The sequence below is a fragment of the Mustela lutreola genome, chromosome 11, assembly GCF_030435805.1.
Source record: "Mustela lutreola isolate mMusLut2 chromosome 11, mMusLut2.pri, whole genome shotgun sequence".
NCBI classification, from domain to species: domain Eukaryota; kingdom Metazoa; phylum Chordata; class Mammalia; order Carnivora; family Mustelidae; genus Mustela; species Mustela lutreola.
Genome location: NC_081300.1, coordinates 83,047,804 through 83,071,770, shown reverse-complemented (window position 1 = coordinate 83,071,770; position 23,967 = coordinate 83,047,804). Strand labels below are relative to the sequence as shown.

The following is a 23,967-nucleotide window of genomic DNA, read 5'->3' as shown; positions in this document are numbered from 1 at the left end:
CATCATTGTGCTTATTCTGTGCCTCTTTTTCCTTTCTTAATAGGTGTTTATCTTTTTTTTTTTTTTTTTAGATTTTACTTATTTGAGTATTTTTACTTATTTTAGTATTTTACTTAAGTATTTTTTTATTTGAGTATTTTAATTTTTTTAAGTGTTTTTTTTTTTTTTTTTTTTTTAGATTTTACTTATTTGAGAGAGAGAGAGAGTACAAACAGGTGGAGGGGAAAGGGAGAAACAGACTCACTGCTGAGCAGGGAGCCCGACCCGGGGCTCAATCCCAGGACCCTGGGATCGTGACCTGAGCCAAAGACAGCCACTTAATGACTGAGCCACCCCCGTGGGGCACCGCCTGCCTTTGTAATTTTGATAGATGTAGTCTGACTGACATCTGACAGGATGACTCTGGGTGAGATAGCCTGTTTGCCCACCCCCTCAACATCACAGCATGGTATCACACTTCTAGGCTTGGTCACCTCATCAGTGAAAGTAGGATCACAGTGCAGTTTTAAATTAAGTTTAACACGAGTGAGGATGAGTATCTTTTCATGTTGGAGCCATTTGTTTTATCTTTGAACTTATTCATCTCCTTAGTCCATTTTTTCAATTGGGTAGTTTTTGTCTTCATTGAATTACAGGAGCTCTTTGTATATGATGGAATTAGACCTCTGTCTGTCATCTGAATTACATATGGTTTCCCAACTCACCATTTGTCTTTGATTCTGCCATTTGTCTTTGTGAAGTGAAATCTGTATTTCCTTTTATGGCCTGTGGATTTTGGGTCATGGATTTTAGAATGTCTCCTTCCTCATGCTGAGATTTTTTTTTTTTTTTTTGGTTCCCCAGGGTTTCTTCTAGTTTTTTTAAAATACAGAGCATAGGGGTGCTGGGTGGCTCAGTTGTTGGATGTCTGCCTTCAGCTCAGGTCATGACCCTGGGGTCCTGGGATCAAGCTCTGCACCAGGCTCCCTGCTTGATAGGAAGCCTGCTTCTCCCTCGACCACTCCCCCTGCTTCTGTTCCCTCTCTTGCTGTGTCTCTGTCAAATAAATAAAATTAAAAAAAAATAAAAATAAATAAATACATGGTATAAAATGTAAGGTATAGATCCAAGCATACACAAGTCATTAGGGCAATGACTAATTGTTACAGAGAATTTTAACAAATTTGCTGAAATAGAATTCACATGCCATAAAACCTACCCATGTGATTTTATACAATCAATGGTTTTTTTTGCAACCATCACCCCAGTCAATTTTGGAAAATTCTTATCACCTGAGGAAGAAACTCTTATCCACCAGCAGTCACTCCCCGACCCCTCATTCCCCTTCTTCTTTCCTAAGAAGGGAGCCCTATAGCATGTGGTCTTTTGCAACTGACTTCTTTTACTTAGTGGCGTGTTTTCAAGGTTCATTTGCATTGTAGCATGTACACAACACCTTTTACTATGTGGTGGTGCTTGTTGTTCCTTGTTGGTTCCCTACCCTAAATTTCTAGAAGTGGAAATTGGCTATTTATTTTTCTGACTGAACTATAGAATCAACTCATCTGCGTAAGAACAAAAGTCCTATTTTATTTTTATTTTTTCTGGGATCACGTGGAAATTTATAATTCAGGAATAATTTTTTTTTTTTATGTCGATGCCTTCTAGGGCCATGAGAAACCCTCGGTTTGTTCCAACTTTTTTGTGTCCCTAGAAATGTTTTAATATTCGCTTCACCTAGATCCGTGCACATTTTAAAAGTTTTAATTCTGGATAGTTACCCCTTTTTTTGGCTAGTCTTTTCTTCCTGAAATGGAGGTTATTTACATAAAGGCTATTAACTCCTGCCCCTTTACTGAATTCTTTTATTGTTTGTAATGGTTTTTCCATTTGATTTCTTAGATTTTCCAGTAACTCTGTTTTATTGTGTGCATGTACTTTGGAGGTTTTATATCTTAATTTCTTTGTCTTAATAGTGTTGGCTGTGATCCTTGAAACAGTGAAAAATAATGGTGCTGATAATAGACATGCTTGCTTCATTCCTGACTTTAATGAGCAGCTTTTAGGATGTCCCTATCATGCAAAATATGCTGATTTCAGGGACAGATGTTTTATCAGGTTAAATAAGTGTCCTTGTATTCCTGTTTTATTAAGAATTTTAAAAAAATTAAGAATGGAAGCTGCATCTTATCAAATCCCTTTTCAGTGTCTGTGAAGACTATTGTAGGTTATTTCCCTTTAATCTTTTAATAGGAATAATAACAGCAGTTCCTTAACATCAAACTATCCTTGCATTCCTGGTCAAATCCCACTCATGGTGAATATTTCAGTATATTGCTGGATTGGCTTGGCTGCCTAGGGGTTTTGCTAGAAAATTTCATCTGTGAAGTTAGTCTTCAGTTTTTTGGAACACATTTTTGTTGGGTTTTGCAATCACTGTTAGGCTTGCCTTGTAAAGAAAATGGAGGTTTCCCTCCTTTCTCTATGCAGTTGTGACAGTTTAAGTAGAAGTAGATTATTTGTTCTTTAAAGATTAGTTGATCCTCCATGAAACAGGCTGGGAAAGTGCCTTTCTTTGGGGTGGGAGAGTAGCTCTTTGATTCTTCTGTAATGATTGGTCTTTTGTAATAATTGATCAGTTATCATTGTTCTGCTTCTTGAATGAGTTTGGTAAATTATGTCTGTCTAGAAAAGTATTCATTTTATCCAGTTGTTAAATTTACTTTCATGACGTTGAACAAATTAATTTACTGTTCTTTTAAATGATGATTTCACCCTTTTTCTTGAGTATTTTGTGCTTTCCTCCCCCACCCCATCCCCATTTTTCTTGATTAGGTTAGCTAAGAGGTCACCAACCTCCCCTCCCCAAAGATCTATCTTTAGGATTTATTTATTAGTAATTACCCTGTTCTGGCTTCTAATTCACTAATTTATGTTTTTATTAAGGGCTTCTTTGTACTTTTCTTCTTAAAAAATGAGTTAGAAGCTTAATTCTTGCTGCTGATAAATAAGAAAAAAGGAATTAAGGCTATGAATTCTCTGAGCACTGCTTTAGTTGTACCCTACAGGTAGAAGGTTTGTTTGTTTGTTTAAGATTTATTTATTTATTTATTTGACAAAGAGAGAGAGAAATCATAAGTAGGCAGAGAGGCAGACAGAGATGGGGAAGCAAGCTTCATGCTGGGCAGAAAGTCTGATGCGGGACTCTGTCCCAGGACCCTGAGATCATGACCTGAACCAAAGGCAGAGGCTTAACCCACTGAGCCACCCAGGTGCCCTAATAGAAGGCATTTTTATCATTATTTTTAAAATCTCTTATAATTTGGTTTTAATTTCTTCTTTGATCTAAGGCTCATTTGAATTCCACCTGTCCATTCTGGTAGTAGGTGCTTTTATAATTAATTATTTCCAGTTATAATGCATTATGATCAGAGAATGTTGTCCATGATTTCCCTTTTTTGGATTTAAATTTTTCTTTGTGATGTAATCAGTTTTTGTGAGTTTTACGACTTTTCAAATGGGGCTTGAAAAGAAGTGTGGCTATTTTGGGGATTCAGAGCTTGGTGTATATCAATTATGTCTCCCCAATTAATTATGTTGGTTATGTCTTCTGTATCCTTGCTTACCTGTCATGGATGGAGAAATGAATTAGAAATGAATAAATGAATTACTCATGTGTTCCCAGTCTGTTTCTTCTTGCAGCACCTACAGGTGTAGCATTCTGCATGGTGATGCAATATCCTTTAAGACACACAGATAGTAATCTTGTAACTCTTTGTAGTGAACTGCATCTTTCTTTGCCATATTTAATACAATGGTAACTTCTGCTTTTTTAATTCACATTTTCCTTGAAACTTTACCAGTCCTTTCCTTTCAGCCTTTCTGAATTACTTGGTTTAGATGTAATTCACATACCGTAGAGTTGGATTAAGCTTTGTGAGACAATCTGAACGGCTTTTTAAAAATTTTTGAATGTTTTAAGCCCTTTACACTTATTGATATGACAGGTGTCTGATCTATTTTGTGCTTTATTTTAATTGCTTTGAAAAGTCTTATCTCGGGGTGCCTGGGTGGCTCCCTTGGTTAAGCACCTGCTCAACTCAGGTCATGATTTGAGATTGAGCCCTATGTCAGGCTCCCTGCTCACTGGGGAGTCTGCTTCTCTTGCTCAGTCTCTCTCTTTCAAATAAAATCTTTTTAAAAAAAGTCTTTCTCTATGTGATCTGTGCTTTTTGTGTACCTACTGATCATACAGAAGGTTGTTCTTGTTCTAGTGCTGTAACTTCAAGTAATACCCTGATATCTATTTCTTCAGAACAGTATCTATTACTGTTCCTAAAATGAACAAAATTATGAAATCGATATATTTCCTTTTTTTCTCAACATTTTCTTAGAGCTCACTTCTTCATATTAAGCCTCCATTACCTGACATCAGTTTCTTTTTTAAGATTGACTTATTCATTTTAGAGAGCAAGCACAAGCAGGAGGGGCAGAGGGAGCAGAAAAGAGAATCTCAAGTAGATTTCTACACGGAGCCCAACACAGGGCTCAACACACAGCATGATCTCATGATCCTGAGTTCACGACCTGAGCCAAAACCAAGAGTTGGACACTTAACCAAGCCTATACCACCCAGGTGGCCTTACCTGACAATCAGTTTGAAATACTGTTTGGGGCATTTGGCTGGCTCAGTCTTTAGAGCATATGATTCTTGATCTCAGTGTTGTGTGTTCGAGCCCCACGTTGGGTGTAGAAATTACTGAAAAAAAAAATCTTAAAAATATATATCTTTTGATCCCAACTGTTAAATATGAGGATATCTATGTGCTTCTGCCATTCCTCTCTTTCCCTTTCCCAACCTTCTGTTATTAGTGATACCATTACACTGTTCCCAGGATTTGTAATGTTGGTCACAGTCCCACAGTTAATTTCAGTCTGTCTCCTAGAGAAATAGGATCACTGCTCACCACCAGTTCTTGTGCCTTAGTTTCCCATCACCCAAAGCTAGTCCGTGGGTATATGGCTTGCCTCAAGTGAACAGCACTCCAGGAGTTCCTGCAAGTTCAGAAAGGTATATCTTGTCAACCTTCTGTTTGAATGAGTGAAAAATTCTCCCTGGGTCACTTGTTTCCTTGAGGATCTTTGCAGACTATACCGTGTTCTCCCTCTACTGTCGGATGTTGTCATGGAGAAGTTGAAGCCTGATTTTTCCTTCTTACATTTCACTTAGATCTTTCCATGTCTTTCATGTTATTACTTTCAGTAGCATGTGCCTTAGGGTTGACCGTTGAGAGTCTTTTTTTCCCGGAACACAGTACCATGCCTTTTTGACAGGGATCTCCCAGGCTTGTATTATTTTGGTTTCCTTCTTTGGAGACTCTAGTTAAGCAAAGATTGTCTGTCTTTTGCCTATCTTCCTGATGTACCCTTTTTACTTTGCTCACTTTTTTTTTTTTTTAACTTTTTGTTTTTCTTATACATTCCATGTTACCCTTTTGCTTTTACAAGTTTTTCCCTCTTGTATATCTGCCTTGTGTTTTTGTTTTATAGAAACAGTTGTTTACAAAGTTTTTTTTCCCCTCACAGTGAAATATTGGGCTATAATCTTTGTCTCATTTGTGGCTACATTTTATGATGGGAAGTGGGATTTATTTATTTATTTATTTATTGCCAGCTGTTACATAGGCTTTGCCTGTCTCATTTTCCTTTTGATTAAGTACCATCCTGGTTCAATTTTATTACTTGCCTCTGGAGTTTTTCTCAGCCCAGCTATTTCCCTCCAGTGGCCTCAGAGACAAACCGGTTCCTACAAGTACGGCTTATTAGTGGGATTTCTTATTTAGCCCTACCTTCTTTGCTTTTCAGAACCACATGGGCCTAGGGAAGGTTGATAACCAGCTGCTGCATTCCTAGTTTCTCTGCAAAAAAGAGGGTTTAGATTTTGTTTAGACTCATACAGGATGTATTTGTCATAGTTGGGAAGTATATGCTGCCGGTTCTTTCTGAAATGCACAGCTATGGCACTCTTTCTGTTTCGTTCCTCAACTTCCCACTGGATCACTGTTGCTTTCGGGCAGCCTCTCCGTTGTTGTTTAGGGGTTTAACGGTCTCCTAATTTTGCCAAAAAATGGAACTTGTGTTTTGTTCCATGTTGCTTTGGGGGTATTTGTAGGAAGAGAAGGTATTATATCAACATTTCTCAAAATTGAGCTCACTCTTCTGCTGGTGTTCTTCCAGAGAGAGGGGTATAGAGAAATATTTGTCTGCCTTATCAAAAACCGAACAAGGACAGATAATTTGGTGGGGGGGGGGGGCTTTGGTTTCAAGGAATATGTTTTTCATGCACAGTCCCCTTCATTCCTTTATATGACCTTCAGAGAGAGCATATTCTCTTTTATTAAATTAAGTACTTCACTGAATAGATTGTCCATGGTGCCCAATTCAGAAAGCAGAAGAATTTAAAATGAAAAATAACTCACCTCAGAGGAAACCAATGTTGGCAGTTTCTTAAATACCCTCCTGAAAAATACACATTCAGGAAGAACAATAAATACCTTTCGTATAAACATTCATATCTGTCCCCCCTTCTCAATTCCTTGCCTTTTTTCATGACTCATATGTCCTGGCAGTTATTCACCACGTGATAGAAAGAATATCCTCATTCTTTTTAACAGCTGCATTGTATTCCATTATTTGGATAAAGAATAACATTTTAAACCATCCCTCTGTTGATGGGCATTTAGGTGGTTTCCAGTCTCTTGCTATTCAGAACAGGGCTGTAATGGATCTTTGTACATGTATGTGTATTTGTTTAAAAATAAAAAGGTCTTCCCCACGTGGACTTACTGGCTCAGAGGATCTGTGTGTTTTAACCTTTGATTGCTCTTGTGCATCTGGCTGGAGGCAGGGGCTGGGCAGGACAACCCAGGCTGGGCGTGATGCCCTGGACTTGTCCTTCCTTCCTGCTCCAAGGCTTGAATGAAATAGTGTGGGGCCACCAAGGACGTCCTGCTTCTCCAGCTCACTCAGACCCTTTGACATTTTTGCACTGATTGGAAAAGACAGTGACTCTGCCTTTAATTGAAGAGCACAGGAAAGAGGGAGGCAGGAAAGGAGATAAGCAAATTGCTTGGGTGCCCTGCTGCCGGTCAGGGCCTAGACACTTGGCAGAGTGAGGCTCCTGCCCTTTCCTCCTGGGCATAACTGTGGGGCAGTTGTGCCTGTGGCCTTGGGGAAGAGCTGAGATGGGAAGGCTCTCCCTGAGCTTTGTGACTGGACCATAGGCTTGGCTGCATTTCTTACCACAGGAGAAAGGTCTCAACTGGGCAATGGGTATTGTCCTTGGCCAAGTTGGTCGGCTTCTTAGGGCCATTGTTCTCCCTTTTGTAAAGAAGGGGTCAAGTCAGGTGGACCTAAGAAGCCATCCAGCTCTTCCCACCAATGACAATAATGTCAAAAGCCTGGTCAAGGGAGGACATGGCCCGGTCTGAGATGCCCTCCCTCCATTCTTGATAAAATGGAATCAGAGCAGCCTGCACAAGGCTGCACAAGGCATGGCAACCACATATGCCCAGAACATGGCCAGCAAACCAGAAATGGCCGCAATTTCCCTCTCTGGCTCCTGAGGTCAGGCAAGTAGAGGAGACAGGCATGGGGGTGGCCCTGTGTCCAGGAGCCTGGGCAGCTGGAACAGGTGACGAGAGAAAGTGATCTGGAGAGAAAAAAGAAGGAAAAAAAGGTGTATGTGTGTGTGTGTACAGTGGGCAGGGGAGTCCATTTCCCCTCCCCTACTTCAGGCCTGAGTTCTTGGTTACTCCCAACTGGCCAGAGTCCCTGGGTCCCCAATAGGACCTGCCCACACCTGGGACAGAAGTGTTTTTCTCAGCTGCTCGGGACCTTCCCTGATAATAAATATTTGACTTTCTCATCATGGTGTTGATCCATAAACTTGGAGTGCGCACTGCTCTAAATACGGGCTAAGGAGAGAGCCCCAGAGAGGCACCATGGGAGCATGGGGGTGACATTCCAGGACCTGCCACCCAGGAAGGAAAGAGCTGAGGCAGCTACCCCAGGACCCTGACGTGAGCCGCCATCCTTGCTCTGCCAGGCCTTGGGTGAGAGGCACAGCCTCTCTGTGCCTCATACTGCCCTCCTGAGCATGAGCCTCCAGGGCAAAGGTGTGGAGACAGAGCTGGTCTGGGGGGTCAGATCCTAGCTGTGCCCTGAGTGGGGTATGTGTGTGAGGTCTTGGACAAGTGAGTGAGTGGCCATCTTGGGGCCTATTAACTCGATTGTGATGTGAGGATTTAAAACATCAGAGAACCCCTAGGGCCTGGTGGCGGACTCAAACACTTCACCTGTCCCACCTTCCCGCAGTGAGTGGGAGCGCTCCTCCCGGCGCTCACAAAAGGACAAAAGGCTTCCAGCCCACTCTCTCATCTTCATGGGAGGAAGGGCTTGCTAACCCAGGAGGAGCAGGGAGAGGCACTTCTCCCCCACTCCCACCCCTCACCCACCAACCTTGACCCCGGAAGGCTGGACCCGTGGCCCCACAAGCATTCCTGCAGGTGCAGCTGCTTCCACTGACACTAATAAAATATGGAAGAAACGAAGCAATTTAAAATTCCAATAAAATTAAAGACAAACCTCTGGTAGCAGATTCAATTATGTAGCTGTCGCTGAGTGCAGCCTCGGGACAGAAGGAAGGGCCAGTACCACCCCCGCCACAGGAACCATGCCTAGGAGAGGACAGAAGCTCAGAGATCAAGGGCTGCGAGAGGGCCAGATGGAGTCAGCCCCCTTTGTATGATTTAACAAAAATTAGCTCTAACCCTAGGAAGGGAGGCAGCTTCCTTCACTACAGAGCATCCAAGCACAACCCACCGCAAGCCAAGCTGAGGGTTGGTGAAATCAGAGCAAGACAAAGATCCAAATCCCTGCCTGTCCACATGGTGCAGAGGTCCTGGCCGGCTCTGTGAGACAGGGAAAATAAGTAACAAGCTACGAGGATTAGAAAGAAGTAAAACTAGCTGCATAGAAACCCCGGAAGAATTCAGCAAGATCGCAGCTATGAGGCCAACATCCAAATGCCATTGTGTTCCCCTACACACAGGAGCCGGCAAACATTTCCTGTAACTTTTCTGATATTTTCATCCCCCCAGGCCACACAGTCTCTATGGCAACTTACTCCGCTCGGCCACGTGGTAGCGCGGAAACTGCCGCAGATGCTCGGAAATGAATGGCATGGCTGTGTTCCAATAAAACTTTATTTACAATGGCAGGCAGCAGACCAGGCTCTTCCAGCTAAAGAGCTGGAAATTACATTAAAAAAAAAGATACTATCACTTTTTTTTTGGAAACAGCTTTCCGTGTATAGTAACATGTGCCACACGCTCTGTGCCTTCCAAGCATACTGGTGAATACCCTGTAGTGAGAATTCACAGTGCTGTGCTGCCATCACCACCATGAAGTTTCAGAACATTGCCTCATCGCCCCAAACAGAAACCCCACACCCATGAACCATCAGTCTGGACCGTGCAACTCTCTAACCCTCTGTCTCCACATGTGCCTGTCTCAGACCTTTCCGATAAACGCAGTCGGACAATGTGTGGCCCTTTGTGTTTGGCTGTTTTCACTTCCTATGTTTTCGAGGTTCAGCCCCCAAGTAGCTCGTACCCATATGTCATTCCTCGTCATTACTGAGTAATCTTCCCTGGCATGGCTACAGCATGTTTTCCTTACGTGTCTATAGACGGACGTGCAAGTTGCTCCACTTTTTGGGGCGATCGTGAGTATGCTGCCCTTAATGTTCATGCATTCATGTGGGGACGTAGGTTTCCATGGGTCTTGCGGGTGAAACTGAGGAGAGTTGCGTCACTTGGGCACATGGCTGTTCTCTGTTGAACTCTTGAGGAACTGCCAGAAAGGTTTCCAGAGCAGCTGTGTTGTCGTGCATGCCCACTGGCCACAGCTGAGGTGCCAGTTCTCCCCATCTTCACTGAAACTTACCCCCTGGCTTTCTGATCCCAGTCGTACCCCCCTGAATGTGACATGGGATCTTGCTGTGGTGGTGACTTCAGTGGGGGGGGGGGGGGGTGCGGTTTCTGATGACTAATTCCAGTGCTTTATTGGTGATAGGTCTGTTCAGATTTTCTGTTTCTTCATAAGTCAGTCAGGTAGTTTGTATCTTTCTAGGAACCATCCATTTTAGCCACGTTATGGTATCATTAAAAAACTAAAATACATTGGTGGAAGAGATAAATGATCTTTGTGGAGAAAAAGTATATTCAGTGATGTTTTTTAAAGACCTAAATAAACGTAGATGTACGTCCTGCATGTGGACAGAGATTTCAGTAGAGGAAAAAATCAGTCCAATCCTTACATCCTGACCATTTGTGTGTGTGTATGTGTAACTTGAAAAGCTGACTTTGAAGTTGATAGGAACAAAAGGCCAAGAATGGGCAATGCACGCCTGACAAAGAAATAGAAGGGTAGAGGACCAGGGTCATACTGCTGTGGCTTAAGGCTGAGGTGGTGGGATCAGCATTGAGACAGAGGGAGCCAGGGCATGGAGTAGAACATCTAGATGTGGACCAATGTGCATGTGAGCTCAGTCTGGGACAAAGCAGGCCCTGCAGATCCCTGGGGATAAACACGCAGGGCTGGGACCCCTGCTTATCCATGTGGAATGAATGACATTGGAGCCTTACCTCACACCACACACACAATGAAGACATCTAGATAGGCTAAAAATCTGGTACCAAGCAACGCAAAACCGTATCATTCTTTAAAGCAAATGACAGGGAACATTCACCAGGAAGGACTTGCAAATGGGAAGAGGGGATACAAGCATGATTAAAGCAAACAGGTTGGAACACATTAAAATTAAAAAAATGCTGCTTGGCAAAATGCACCATAAAAAAGTCATCAAGATAGCCAAAGACAGGGAGGGTGTCTGCCACACTTAAAATGGACTGATATCCAGAACAGACAGCAGGGATGTGACTACAGAGAAAGCAGTGCCAAGGAGGATGGGAGGGGGCCGGGCACTTGGGGAGCAAAGGGTGGATGAGTCAGATCCACACGGTTGTGGATGGAGATGTGAGGGGGGAATGTGTGTGGCCACAAGGAGGGGAGATGAGGCTGCAGTTCCAAAGGGCACCGTGCAGGCAGCGGTTAGCAGGCTGAGCGCAGGGGGACAGTGAGAAGTAGGCTCTCAGAGGCCAGGCAGGGAGCAGGGAAGGGAGACAGACACAGGTCAGTGACAAGAAGGTCAGGCTGGGAAGGATTAAAGTCCCCCCAGCCCTGTCCACAGGGCCCCCCAGGCACTCCAGGGCATGGAAGCCATGGGTAGGTACACTTGTGAGCTTGTGAGCATCTCCTGGTCTCTGTGTACAGGCCGGCCCTCAATATCTGGGCACCTGTGACTCCACACGTGTCCCTGAGCATCTGGGTGTGTGTACATGTGAGCCTGTGTGCACATGCACACACGTAGTTAGAAAACGAGAGTTCTCGCAGCACCCAGTGATCACCGCCACCCTGCACTGCCTAGTCTGGTCCAAAAAGAGCTGGAAGGCAGGCAGCCAGCTTTTTCTGAGCACCCATGATGTACCAAGATTCAGACATGCATTCTCTTGTGGAATCCCCCCCCGCCCCCCGACCTGCCCTCTTAGGGTGGATGGAGGCCAGGAAGCTGCGGTCACCTCCCTCAGTTCAACCTGCTGGGGACTGGGGCACCTGGATTCAACCCCGGGTCAGCAGGCTAGGGGCAGGTCAGGGTTGTTGGTGGTCGTCCTCTTCCCTCCCCCAGCCCTCACAGTGTGGGCCAGAGGACAGCTGCATCAGCCCCGGCCCAGCCGCCTTCCTCACCACCCCCCCTTCCTGGGCGGCCTCATTAGGGATTCTGCTGGTGCCACCAGCTAATTAGTGTCACGTTAATTGAGCATTCAGGAGGCTGCCACCTCCAAGGGCAGCAAAGGGGAATGCAGATGCGGACTACTCCTCCCTGTGGGCTTGGGCCAGGCCCTCTGCTCAAGGACCCCTTGTGCCCTGAGGCGCCTGGGGACACCCCTCCCCCATCGCAGCAAGGTAGTGCATGCCCTGGCTTAAGGGAAGAGGCAACAGGCAAAGAGAAACGAGAAAGAAATGACATTCGCTGAGTACCTACCGTGTGCCTGGCACGCCTGTAGTCCTCCCACTCCTCCCAGGAGTACAGAACTCCACCTTACAGTCAAAAACATCCAAGGTCCCCCAAGGGAACAACGTCTGTGGGAGCGTGTCCATGGCCCTGCAGGAGCCTGCCTTCAGCTGTACAGTACCTGGAGGCACTGGCATGGCTGTGGGAGGTGCTTGGTCCCACTGAGACCCCTGGAGCCTGGGAGCTGGCATCTGCCCCCCTCCCCCGCTGCCCTGGACAACCCAACCCCCAAAACCACCAACATGCCTTCCTCCACTGCCCCTTGAGGAGCAGGCACCACGGGCCTTACAGGGCAGAGGAGCCCATGGACTTCAGCCCACTGTGATTTGTCCATCCTTCTCCCCCTAAAGATGAGAAACCAAGTGTCTCACAGCAAGTGATCACACCGCGGCCCGACCCCAGCCAGGGTCTGAGCTTCGCACCCGTGCCATCCCTCCTGCGGAGCCCCCACCTGGCCACCCATGCTTCTCCCCTCCTCCAGGGGCTGCGGAGTCCCACTCTCCCGTCTCCCTGTAGCAACATTAAATCCCACTCAAAGGGCTGCTTTTAATTGGCTTAATATACTTGAAAATAACCACATCTCTTTAAGGCACCTGTAAAAGGCCCATAACATTAACGTAATGGCAGTGACGGCCCATCCGCACTGGCAGCCAGCCTCTTAAACTTCCTGACAGGACTTTAATGGGGGCCGTGGGGCAGGGAGGGCCCAACTCACAGGGTGGGGGCCATGGTTTCTGCACACGGAGTCTCAGTTCTGTCTGGCTCCTGCCCCTGCCACCTCCCATGGGCCTCAGAACGGGGTGGGAGTCGGGGGAGTCATTGGACTCTGCGGACACCTGCTGGGACCCCACACATCTTCCCAGGGGTCAGGGTGGGGAGAAAGAGCCACGCTTGCCCTCAGTATTTTGCCCTGAAGACAACAGTTACAGCATGGGTGCCCTGGGGGCGGGGAGGGGTGTGTGGCCCACGGAGGCCGAAGCCAGCCACCCCAGCCGGGTATAAGCCCCACTCCTTCCTCCGCCTCCCAGGGCAGAGTTCAGGTGCCTTCTGTGCACCAGGCAGCACATGGACTGTTCCACCCAACCCCAGATTCGCTTGGCTCTGCAGGAGCGGTTGGGGGGGGGTGGAGGAGGGGAGGCGGACATGGAGGGTTTCCCACCAGGGTGTGGGACATAGACCAGGTGAGGTGGATGTCCAAGGACATGAGCACAGGGGGGCATCATCCTAGTTAGGCTCTAAAGGACCTGGGAGAATTTGGTTACTGCGGAGAAGCCCGTGGAGGGAGACACCCGTCCCGAGCCACGGTGTCCGTGATGCCTGGCGACAGAGAGCCTGGTCCCAGGGGACAGATGACAGAGCTCAGAACCTGGCTCACAGATCCTTTCTGTGCCACCCAAGCTCTCAAACTGGTGCTCCTTGGGCTACCTCCCAGCCAGCAGGCATACGGTTGGGCCTACATGGTGTCCGAACACAGTCTCAGGGGTGTGCACGCCTCTGGACCGGGCACAGCCTCCACGCCTGCCCCAGTCCCCGCCCCTCAGCCTGGGCCTCCTGGCTCCTGGCCTCTGGCCCCTGGCCCATCCCCAGCCCCTCTGTCCTCCAGTAGTCAGCAATAACATGCAGCAGGAGGGGGCACTCATCTGCAGTCCACACTTGACACTGTTCCCTGAATGTCTCCCCTCCACCTTTGAAGCCCAGGGCCACCTCCCAGGCTGTCGTGAGGATATCCAAAGGGCAGGGCTGTAGGGAGCTGGCACTGTGCCTGGCCCAGGACAACATTCCACCGAGGATGGCTGTCAGTACGTGAGAGGGAGCCCAGGACCCTGTGGGAAAAGAGGGCTGTAGAGAGAGGTTAGGGTCCCATGGCCAGGGCCTTGGATGCCAGCCTGAGCAGCTCAGACTTCACACACACATGGGGGCTCAATGGAGGGAGTTGTACAGAGATGCATCGGGGGGCCTGGAGGCTGTGGAAGGGACTTTAGTGAAGCCATCACCACCAGCAACCATAGCCCTCCCTGAGGATGCTCATAAAAACTCTCCCAAGACCAGCAGTAGTGTTCCATTTTACACAAGGGAAAACTGAGACCCAGAGAGGGGTAGCAGCCTGACTCAGCCCACCCTTGCCTCCCCAGCCCCCCGCTCTAGGATGCCTTTTCAAAAGGCTCCCAGCTGCTCTTGGTGCTCCGCTCCCCTAGGGGGCGGGGGCCCAGGCTGGGAGCCAGGGAGGGCCTTGGGCAGCTCAAGGCCAAGAGTCGAGGAGGTGGCTTTGAAGCAGGCTGCTGTGACGCAGGCGACAAGGGCAGAGCCCTGGGAGAAAGGAGAGCTACGCGCCTGTCCCCTACTCTCACATGACACCAGGGCCAGCCCCTGGGGACTACAGAAAAGCACAGAGAACTAAAATGCCCCCCTCCCAGGCAAGACCATGCCAGCCTCTAGGGCTTTTGTCTTTAAGTCTTGGCTTGGCGAGAGGGAAGGAGAGAGGCCAAGGGCTCGCAGGTACAGCCCCTCTGTTACCTCCTGTCTCCACAGACCTGTACTGTTGGTACACCTTTGCCCATTTCGTCAGAACCTTCTAGAACCCAAGTTTCAATGCCCAGCAAAGCACATTTCTACTGAGGACCCGCTGGGCACTCTGTCTCGTGGGGACAGTGAAGTTGCTCCCAGGACTTCTTTGTGAGGCCCCCTCTCCCTGCCCGATTTTCCACCCAGTAGCTGGAGGGGTCCCATCAAAACTCGAGGAAGATCCTGTCCCTCCTCTGGTCCCTGCCCTCCAACGCGGAGCAGGAGCCCAGGTCCTCACAGTGCCTGACCCTGTCCACTTTCTACGATCCTCCCCTGCTGACGCTGCTTCCCCAGGCATGCCTGGCCCATTCCCCTTGGCCTTGGCACTTGCTGTCCCCCTGTGAAGACGGCTTTTCTGTCAGAGAGCCATGTAGCTCACTCCCTCACTCTGCAGGCTTCCCTCAAAGGCCACTTTATCAGAGACGCCTTCGCTGATCACAGCATCCACACTAGGCACCCCTCTGTGGGGTCACTTCGCCCCCCCAGGCCCCACTGTTTTGCTTACTGTGCTTGCATACCAACCTACCCCCCGATTCAGTGACCTCTGACAGCCATCTGGTGCGCTTGGGAGAACAGGCACAGTGGAAAGGGTGTGTCTGCTCTGTGCTGCTGCTGGGAGCAGGGGGAGGGAGACCTGGGCTGGGTGCTGGAAGCTTCCGAGGGCTTGCTTCCTCCCACGTCAGGTGGTGGATGCCAGCGGTCCACTCAAACACCCACACGTGGCCTGCCGTGGGGCCGGGGCTTCCCGGAGCACAGTGGCTGGGTTCCAGGGACAGACACCCCAACAGACGGGCACAGAGCCACCTTGGTGTCTGTGCGAAGCCACGCTGCCTGTTACCGCCCAGCCAGGAGGGCCACAGGGCGCCCCACCCCCCACGATCCCCACCCGCCCCGCCGGCACCCACTCCACCCACTCGGCGCAGAATCCAGTAGCTGAGTTCCTTCACATTCCAGGGAAGGAAGATGGGCCTCCACTACTTGTGGGAGGAGTGCCAAAGGATTCATGGACAGGTTTTCAAGCTACCATGCCTGCTTTGACCCTGTCCCTGGGGCCTGTGGCTGCCTGACAGGGTCTCAGGATTGTCGCCCCTGCGAGACTGTCAGCTCCGTGAGGGCGGGAACCTTGGTTTGCTCTGGCTGCTGCTGCTTCTCCAAGGCCCTGTGTGCTGCCTGCATAGACAAGGGCCCAGGAAGTGTCTGGACATGGGGCTGGAAAGGGGCTTTGGAGAGGCAGCTTGCCATGGGCTGTCTCCTTAGCTTAGTCCCTCCTGGGACTTGTTCTTCCAAGTGTTGTGACTGGCAGCACAGAGGCCCCCAGGCTGGATGGGTCCATCTGGGCACAGCCTAGTCATCCAGTAAGACATTCCTGGAGACCTACTATGTATCCTATAGATGCTGGGGGACACGGCGGCAGACAGGCCAGCTAGGGAGCCCGAGTTTTGGGGGGCAGGACAAGCCCAGGGCCACCGGGATCTGCTGCGGTGTCTGTGGTGACCACACCCAGGCACTAATGGGACCTCCAGGCTGGGGGGGTAGGGGTCCCCTAGTCCAGCTAGAGGTACAGGGAAGGCAGGGAGGGAGCAGCACAAAGACAGGCCCTGGGGTCCCCCAGCAGGTCCCCTGCCTGCCACACATAAACCTATGAGTCCCTGACCCCATGGGGCTGTGCTGTGGTGCTGAACTTGTCACTGCCCATTCCCCCACTTCCGGCTCTCAGAGTGCTCAGGGGCTCCAGACAAGAGACATCGAGAAAAGCTGTGGGCCCAGAGCCCAGCCTGTACTCAGTGCAGCCAAAGGGCACCCCCCACCCCCGTTGGCTCCCGCAAATACTGGAGGCCCCAACCCGCCCTGGGGGAGCCCTGCTGACCAGCGGGGCCCAGATGGGCCCCTCCTCTCAGCGAATGGGAACCAGTAACAGGCTGAACCCTTTTTACAAACCCCCTCTTCTTCATCTTCTTCTTCTTAAAGGTTTTAAACACCTAATTTATTCCATCCATTAGATAGATTTTGTAGATTTAATCATTTTCACAGTTGGTGGCTCATTGGATACTCAAGATAAACTCCAAATGAAAGTATAATGGTGAGGACAAATGAGTTTTCACACCACAATGGCAGAAACCTGCTTGGGAAGGGGGTTGAAGAGGAACAAAAATACATACAGATATAATTTTTTTCCCCAGCAGCCGCTTTTGCTGACTCTGGTAGGTTACCACAGTTAATTTCACCAGTTTTGTTCATCTGTAAAATTGCATAAAAGTGACATTTTTGTGCTCATTATAGCAACTGCTGATTTATGGCTGGTAAATGAAGAGCTGGTCTTTTTTTTGCGGGACTCTCCGAGCGGCGCTAAGTGCCCATGAAATTGCTTGTATAATGTAGTTTAAATCCAATCTCGGAGAAAGATTCCCCCGTTGGCCAAAGTGACATTTCCATTCTCCACACGGAGTTTATTTTAGGCCACTTAGGAGGGGGCTGCCCCAGGCAGGGTCAAGGATGGAAGCCAGTGGCTTGCCAGGGGTCAGCTCCACCTGCTGGCCCAGATTAGGACCAAGGGATGGAGGGGCACTGGCCTGGTCTCCTTGGGATTCTGAGGGCTGCCTGCCTCTTCCCTACCTGCTGCCCTGCCCAGGTCAGACCGCATTCCTGCACCTCAGGGCAGAGGAGAATGACCTCTCTAACATGCATGCTTGGGCCTCCCTCTCCCGTGTCAAACCTCACCTGGCTGCCGATGGCCTGGGACAGGGTTTCTCCAATACTCTCTATGCACAGAGGTGGTCCTGTGCACTGTAGGCTGTCCCATGGCATCCCAGGCCACTACCCACTGGACCCCTGTAGCTGGGGTGGCGGCTCCCACAACCCAAGTGTGAGGACCAAGTACATCCCCAGACTGGCTAATGTGCCCTCAGGGTAGGGTAGGGGAAGCCACTGCCCTACCCCATGCCCTCCCAGGCCACCTCTCTCTCCTGACTGTCGACTGTCGCCCTTGGCTTCTGCTTTCATTCTGAATTACAGTTCCCACTTCGGATAGGCTTCTTCGCCCCTGGACCTTTGCCTGTGCTGTTTTCTTTTGCCTGACATGTGTTTCTCTGCTCTCTCTTCACCCCTTTCAACATTGCCATAACTGGGATGCTCTTTCTTCTAGAAAGCCATCCTCCTTTCCGAAGCCGGCCTGAGTAAGCCCCCCCCCCCGCACCCCAAAATGTCTGTGCCTTCCCATCGCAGCACATACCTTGCCGAGATTGGCTGTGAGCCCAACAAGGGGACCAGGGCTGAGGCTCTGGAAGGATGGGATGTGGGGTGAGGCCTTCCAACCGAGGGGGAGGAGGGCAGGTGATGGGGTCAGCACTCCACCCAGCCACCATGCCAGGCCCACCTGTGGTCAGAAAGGGCAGCCTGAGCTGCTGGCCCTTCTTCCCCAGGAAGGCCCTTGTCCCAGGCAGATAGGAGGGTATTACCACTTCCACCTAGAGAGCAACTGCTTCTGCTGACGCACCCCACCATGCACAACTCATTGCAACTTGCAGCCACCCTGGGAGGCAGTGTCCCCAGGAACATCATGCCCATTTTACAGATGAGGAAACAGAGCCACAGTGTGGGGAAGCCTCATTCTCAAGTCCCCAGGGGGCTCCAGGGGTGATCATGGGGCAGGAGGAAGGCAATGTGCTGTGGAGACCTTGAGGGGTCCCCTCACCCAAGGGCCCAGAGAAGTCGCCCCCTTCTCAGCACCGACTGTGAGCCTCACACCCTCTGCTCAGCCCCTTGGCATAGCCCTTCCCCCAAGCCACCCTGCAAGACTGGCATAATTATGCCTGATGCCTATTCCACAGGTCGGGAAACTGAGGCTCAACCAGACCATTTGCCCAGAGCCACAAAGCCCCACAACCAGACAGGATTCTACCCATCGCACCAGTTCTAAAGCCCAGGGTCTTCCCAACTATTTCTTGGGAGGCCCCTGCTCCTTTCCCCACCCACGGAGGGTCCTGGGCAATGCTGAGGAATATCTCAGGCCCAGGGAGGGGCTTTGGATGAGAGAAGGGGGTCTGCCCACCAGCAACCCACCTGCCCCATAGAAGGCGCCAATTGTGCCACCAAGACTAGGACAGTCAGCCTGTCACACAAAGTGCACCCTTCAGCCCCATGCCGACTGCATGCAGAAAAGGCAGGGGTTACCCCACTGGCTTTGCAGTTGACAGGGAGGGGTTGGGCAGCTGGAGTGGGTAAACTACCCCTCACCTGCCTGCTAATGGAGCAAAGGCTGGAAGCTGACGCAACAGCTGCTGCCTGCACCATATCCCCCCGTTCTAGGCCTTGTGCTCCGCTCCTGGAGCAGCATGCTTAACCCTCCCACAGAGGGTGGCAGGTCATCATCACCCCATTTAACAGATGAGGAAAGGGAGGCACAGAGAGGATAATGAAGCAATAGGAGTAATACTCCCGGCGGTGTGGTATTAAGACAGGTGACACCGAGCATTACTGAGGCTGCAGAGCCCCTGGAATGTCTGTGCTCTATGGGGGAGTGGAGCCTGGGACAGTCTTCTGGGCAGACTGCAGGTATCTTCTCCTAGAGCTGCAGAGTCATCTGCCCCAAATCCCCCTGTTGGGCATAGTCCCAACAGAAGTCACAGGATAATGTGTACATGAGGACATATGGTGCTAAGTGTGTTGCCCCCAATGCCATCAACAGGAGCAAGGACGAGTACATTGTGATGGCTGCATCCCACACGAGGACCACAGGGCAGTGAGAATGCATGGACCATGCCACCTGGGCATATCCCACAAGCCACCCTAAGTGGCAGAGGCCTGTACGGGTGGGGAACGCGTAGCAGGATTCCATCCCGCCTGACATTGCCATCAGAAGTCAGGACAGCTGTTCGCTTGGGCAGGGGCGCAGGGGACTCTGGGGAACTGGCCGTGTCCCATCGCTCGGCCGCAGGGGTGTTGCATTTGGTCTGTGCGAGTTCAGCTGACGACGTGCACTTTCCTTCCCGTACTTGACGCTAGATGTGCCGCTTTGGAGTATAGATGCAACAAGCTGGAGGAGCGAGGGGACGGGACGGCTGGGGAACCGATGGAGGGAGGGGCAGAGTGAGCCCCGCTGCGGGTGGCAGGCCGTGAGCTCCCTGGGTCACAGAGGCGGCTCTCACCTGTGCTTTCCTCTCCTGCTTGTCCCCGCAGGCGAGACAGTGGCCAGCTCCATGCATTCGTCCCGCTACCCGAGCCCGGCCGAGCTGGACGCCTATGCGGAGAAGGTGGCCAACAGCCCACTGTCCATCAAGATCTTCCCCACCAACATCCGGGTGCCCCAGCACAAGCACCTCGGCCGCACCGTCAACGGCTATGACACCAGCGGCCAGCGCTACAGCCCCTACCCACAGCACACTGCTGGCTACCAGGGCCTGCTGGCCATTGTCAAGGCTGCTGTGTCCTCCTCCGGCGCCGCTGCGCCCGCCGGGCCCGCCAAGAGCGTGCTCAAGAGTGCCGAGGGCAAGCGGACCAAGCTGTCGCCGGCTGCCGTGCAGGTGGGCATCGCGCCCTACCCAGCGCCCAGCACTCTAGGGCCCCTGGCCTACCCCAAGCCCCCCGAAACGCCTGCCCCGCCGCCCGGCCTGCCCGCGGCTGCTGCCACTGCCGCCTCCGTCATCCCCCTGCCTGGCCGCGGCCTGCCCTTGCCGCCTTCCAACCTGCCCTCCATCCACAGTATTCTGTACCAGCTCAACCAGCAGTGCCAGGCCCCGGGTGCCGCACCCCCCGCCTGCCAGGCTGTGGCTGGTCCCCACCCCAGCCCGGCCAAGCATGGCCCCGTGCCCAGCTTCCCCGGCATGGCCTATGCGGCTGCTGCTGGCCTGCCTGACTGTCGGAAGGGCGCCGAGCTGGGCCAGGGAAGCGCAGCGGCCTTGACGTTGGCTGGGGCCACCAAGCCTGCAGGGTACGCAGATGGGGGCCTGGATTACCTCCTGTGGCCGCAGAAGCCACCCCCGCCACCGCCCCAGCCACTGCGGGCCTACAGTGGTGGCACGGTGGCCAGCAAGTCCCCTGAGGCTTGCGGGGGGCGGGTTTATGAGAGGGCCGGTGGGTCGCCCCTCAACTGCAGCCTGGGGCTGCCCACTGGCTTCACTGTGGGCCAGTACTTCGCCGCCCCCTGGAACAGCGTGCTGGTGACCCCCACTAGCGACTGCTACAACCCAGCGGCGGCTGTGGCGGTCACTGAGCTGGGGCTGGGGGCGGCCCGGGAGCTGGCAGGGCCCCCCGCGGAGGCACTCTCCGGCCTGCCCAGCAAGAGTGTGTGCAACACGGCAGTGCTGAGCAGCAGCCTGCAGTCGCTGGAGTATCTCATCAATGACATCCGGCCACCCTGCATCAAGGAGCAGATGCTGGGCAAGGGCTACGAGACCGTGGCCGTGCCCCGGCTGCTCGACCACCAGCATGCCCACATCCGCCTGCCCGTCTACAGATAAGGCCCGCCCAGCAGCCACACGGACAGACAGACAGGGCGCCGAGTGGGGAGGCAGGCTGCGGAACAGGGTGGGTGGTGCACAGGGGCACCCGGCCTCATCCTGGGCCCAAGTGCCCATGGATGCCCACAGGGAAGCCAGGCAGGCTGCTGCCATGCAGCTGCCTGATGGGGAGGAGCATGGTCGCCAGACTCCCCAAGGCCCCTCCCTGCCACCGGCTGCCCTAGGGGAGGGCCCAGGGCAGCTGCTGATGTCCACCACTGCCTCCATCCAAGCCAGCAGAGGCAGGGAGACAGAAACCACTTCAAGACAGGAATGGTTCTTTCTGGCTTTCCCAGGAGAGGAGCTCAGGCCAGGGTGGGATACAGGAAGAAATGTGACAGTATAGAGTCAGGGTGGGGTCAGAGCAGCCCCCCAGGGGTCAGACTTCTCCCACCATGAGCTCCCCAGTCTCCTGGAAATGGAGCAAAGGAGGGGTATAGAAAGTCACAGGGCCTACAGTGTCCCCCACTGGCTAATCCAGGTGAAGACCATTCTAATATAGGCTCCAAGGACTACCAGCCCCCCCTGCTCCTCCTCCTCCGGGTTCTCCTTCTCCTACCATTCCTTCCCAACACAGAATTGTACCCCATTCCCACTCTCTCCAAACCCTGTACTACCACCTTCCCCCTTCTCTCCACATCTTACAGGGCTGCTGGGCATAGCTGTACAGGCTGTGCACTGCACAAGGGCACCTCGTCCAAGGAGACACCATTTGCATCCTAGACTTGTATATTTATTATGGCAATTTTCTGAATCTTGAGGAAGGGGCGCCATTTTCCCTATTCGCACAAAGGCACCACAGGGGCTAACAGTGGGCCTGCCATCTTAGACACCAGTCAGAGGGAACCTACCCTGCCTTCTGGGGTTTTCCTAGGAGCCAGCCAGGAGGCGACCTACTGGTTTTAGTTGGGAGACCCAATCCAACTCCCTTCCGGCAAGCTGCCCTCCAAAGCCGGCTGGGCACCATCAAGGGTTGGAGAGGGAGGCAGGGATCCCTCTCTACCCACCCCCCACCCCTGGTTACATCCCCAAGGCCCGAATTCCCTGAGCCCTGGCCCCTCTGGCACTCCGGAATCGGTACTGTATCTCTCCAAGGCCTGTTCAAGCACTAAGTGCATTTACAAATCTCTGAGAATGTTTTTTTTTTATACTAAAATTGACCATTATATTCTACTGTGAGAAGTGCAGTCTGCACTATATTGTTTTAAAAACGAAGAGAAAGAAAAAAGGAAAACACAGATGGTGTCTCAGCTGTGGAATTGTTCTGTAGCCCTGAGGAAGTGGGCCAGGGGTGCCCACTGCACCAGGCATTCCGTGGGTCACTTAGTTTTCTAGCTCTTGAGAGGGGGACGCTGTCATGTACCCTGTTCACATGCCAGCACCCTGGCTAAAGGCCACTGGGCCAAGGCCAGCGATCAGTCTGTAGCGTGGCTGAGGCAGGACCAAACCCGGGCCCGGTGGCTCATTCCCAGAATGGTCTGGGGATGGTCGCACTACATTCCTTCCCAGCTTCTCCTTTGTCCCCAACACTCTCCAAGCCTCCTTGGGGGGGGGGGGGCAGTGCGACTGCGAGCCGGCCAAAGAGGCTGGGCAGCCCCAGCACACACCCACCTGGGCCCATGTGCCGGGTCAGGCGCAGGGCATCTGCAGGAGACCACCCAAGGTACTTTATGTTTATCAGCAGTCCATTTGTGCTGGGCCTTTTCATACACACTGTATGTCCCTGGAGCCTCACCACATCCTTGCAATGTAATAGGTGTTTGAGAGGAAGAAACCGAGGCTCAGATGTGAAGTGACCTGCCTAAGGTCACACAGCAAGTGTGGGCTTTGAACCCCATGGTTTGGACTCTTCTTTACATCCTGTCTCCGCCTTAATTGCCCAGGCATGGGGGAGCCTGCCGTCTGGCCTGGGGCGGGAACTGGAGAGCCCCCAGTTTGATGCAGGCCTCCCCTGCTATGCACACAGCCCTACGTGGGTGCCAGGACGGCACCAAGCCCTTCGGAACTGGGTCAGTGAACCAAGCGTAGCACCCCACACACCCTGGGGGGGCAGTCCAGGGGTCGTGCTGGGTGACCAGCTATACAGAAGGCCTCTAGGGGTGACCATAAATGGTATGTAAGCGGCAGCTGACTGAGCTTCACTGATCTCCCAAAACTCACAACAGCGCCATCAGGTATGTGACAAAATCATCCCCGTTTTACAGATGAGAACACAGAACATGAGAACAGCTGCAAGCACGGTAAAAAGAAGCCGGGTTCCGGCATCAGGTCCCACACCCTGGCTCAGGCCGCCTCCAGACACCCCAGACACTCCAGCAGCCTCTCCCCTCACATGGAGCCGAAGCCCACCTGCGGCCTCACAGCACCCCGGGGGAACCCAGGAGGCAGGCAGCCTGGGAGGCCCAGCCTCTGGCCTGAACTAGAAGCAGGTTGGAATCCTGGCTTTGCTACTTGGAATGACCATAACCCAGACAGGGAATTCAAGGGCACAAAAGCACAGGGCAAGAACTTGGGGTCTAGAGCCAGGTTTAGGGCTGGATGGTGGCCTGTGGCTTGGGTGTTCCCAGGGGCCCACCCACACTGGGGCATCAGGGGAGAGCAAGGAGGCAAGACTGGAGCCACCCCTCTAACTAGGCCAGGTCCCCCATCTGGAGATGTGGGCTGAGGACGGACCTGCCTCCGATCTGGGAAAACCTCGCCCTCAATGGGCAGGATCTGTGGGTCTACACGCAGCGC

The 23,967-nt window shown here is 51.8% G+C and overlaps 1 protein-coding gene across 1 annotated transcript in view; it reads left to right on the top strand.

Annotated features, from left to right (window-relative positions):
* FAM222A (family with sequence similarity 222 member A) overlaps nt 1–22,469 on the top strand; it is a 53,777-nt gene extending 31,308 nt beyond the window's left edge. The window contains exon 3 of the mRNA XM_059139593.1: nt 19,913–22,469. Coding sequence (XP_058995576.1) covers nt 19,913–21,192 — 1,280 coding nt within the window. The 3' untranslated portion in view covers nt 21,193–22,469. The remainder of the gene's footprint in view (nt 1–19,912) is intronic.
* Nucleotides 22,470–23,967: the final 1,498 nt, after the last annotated feature.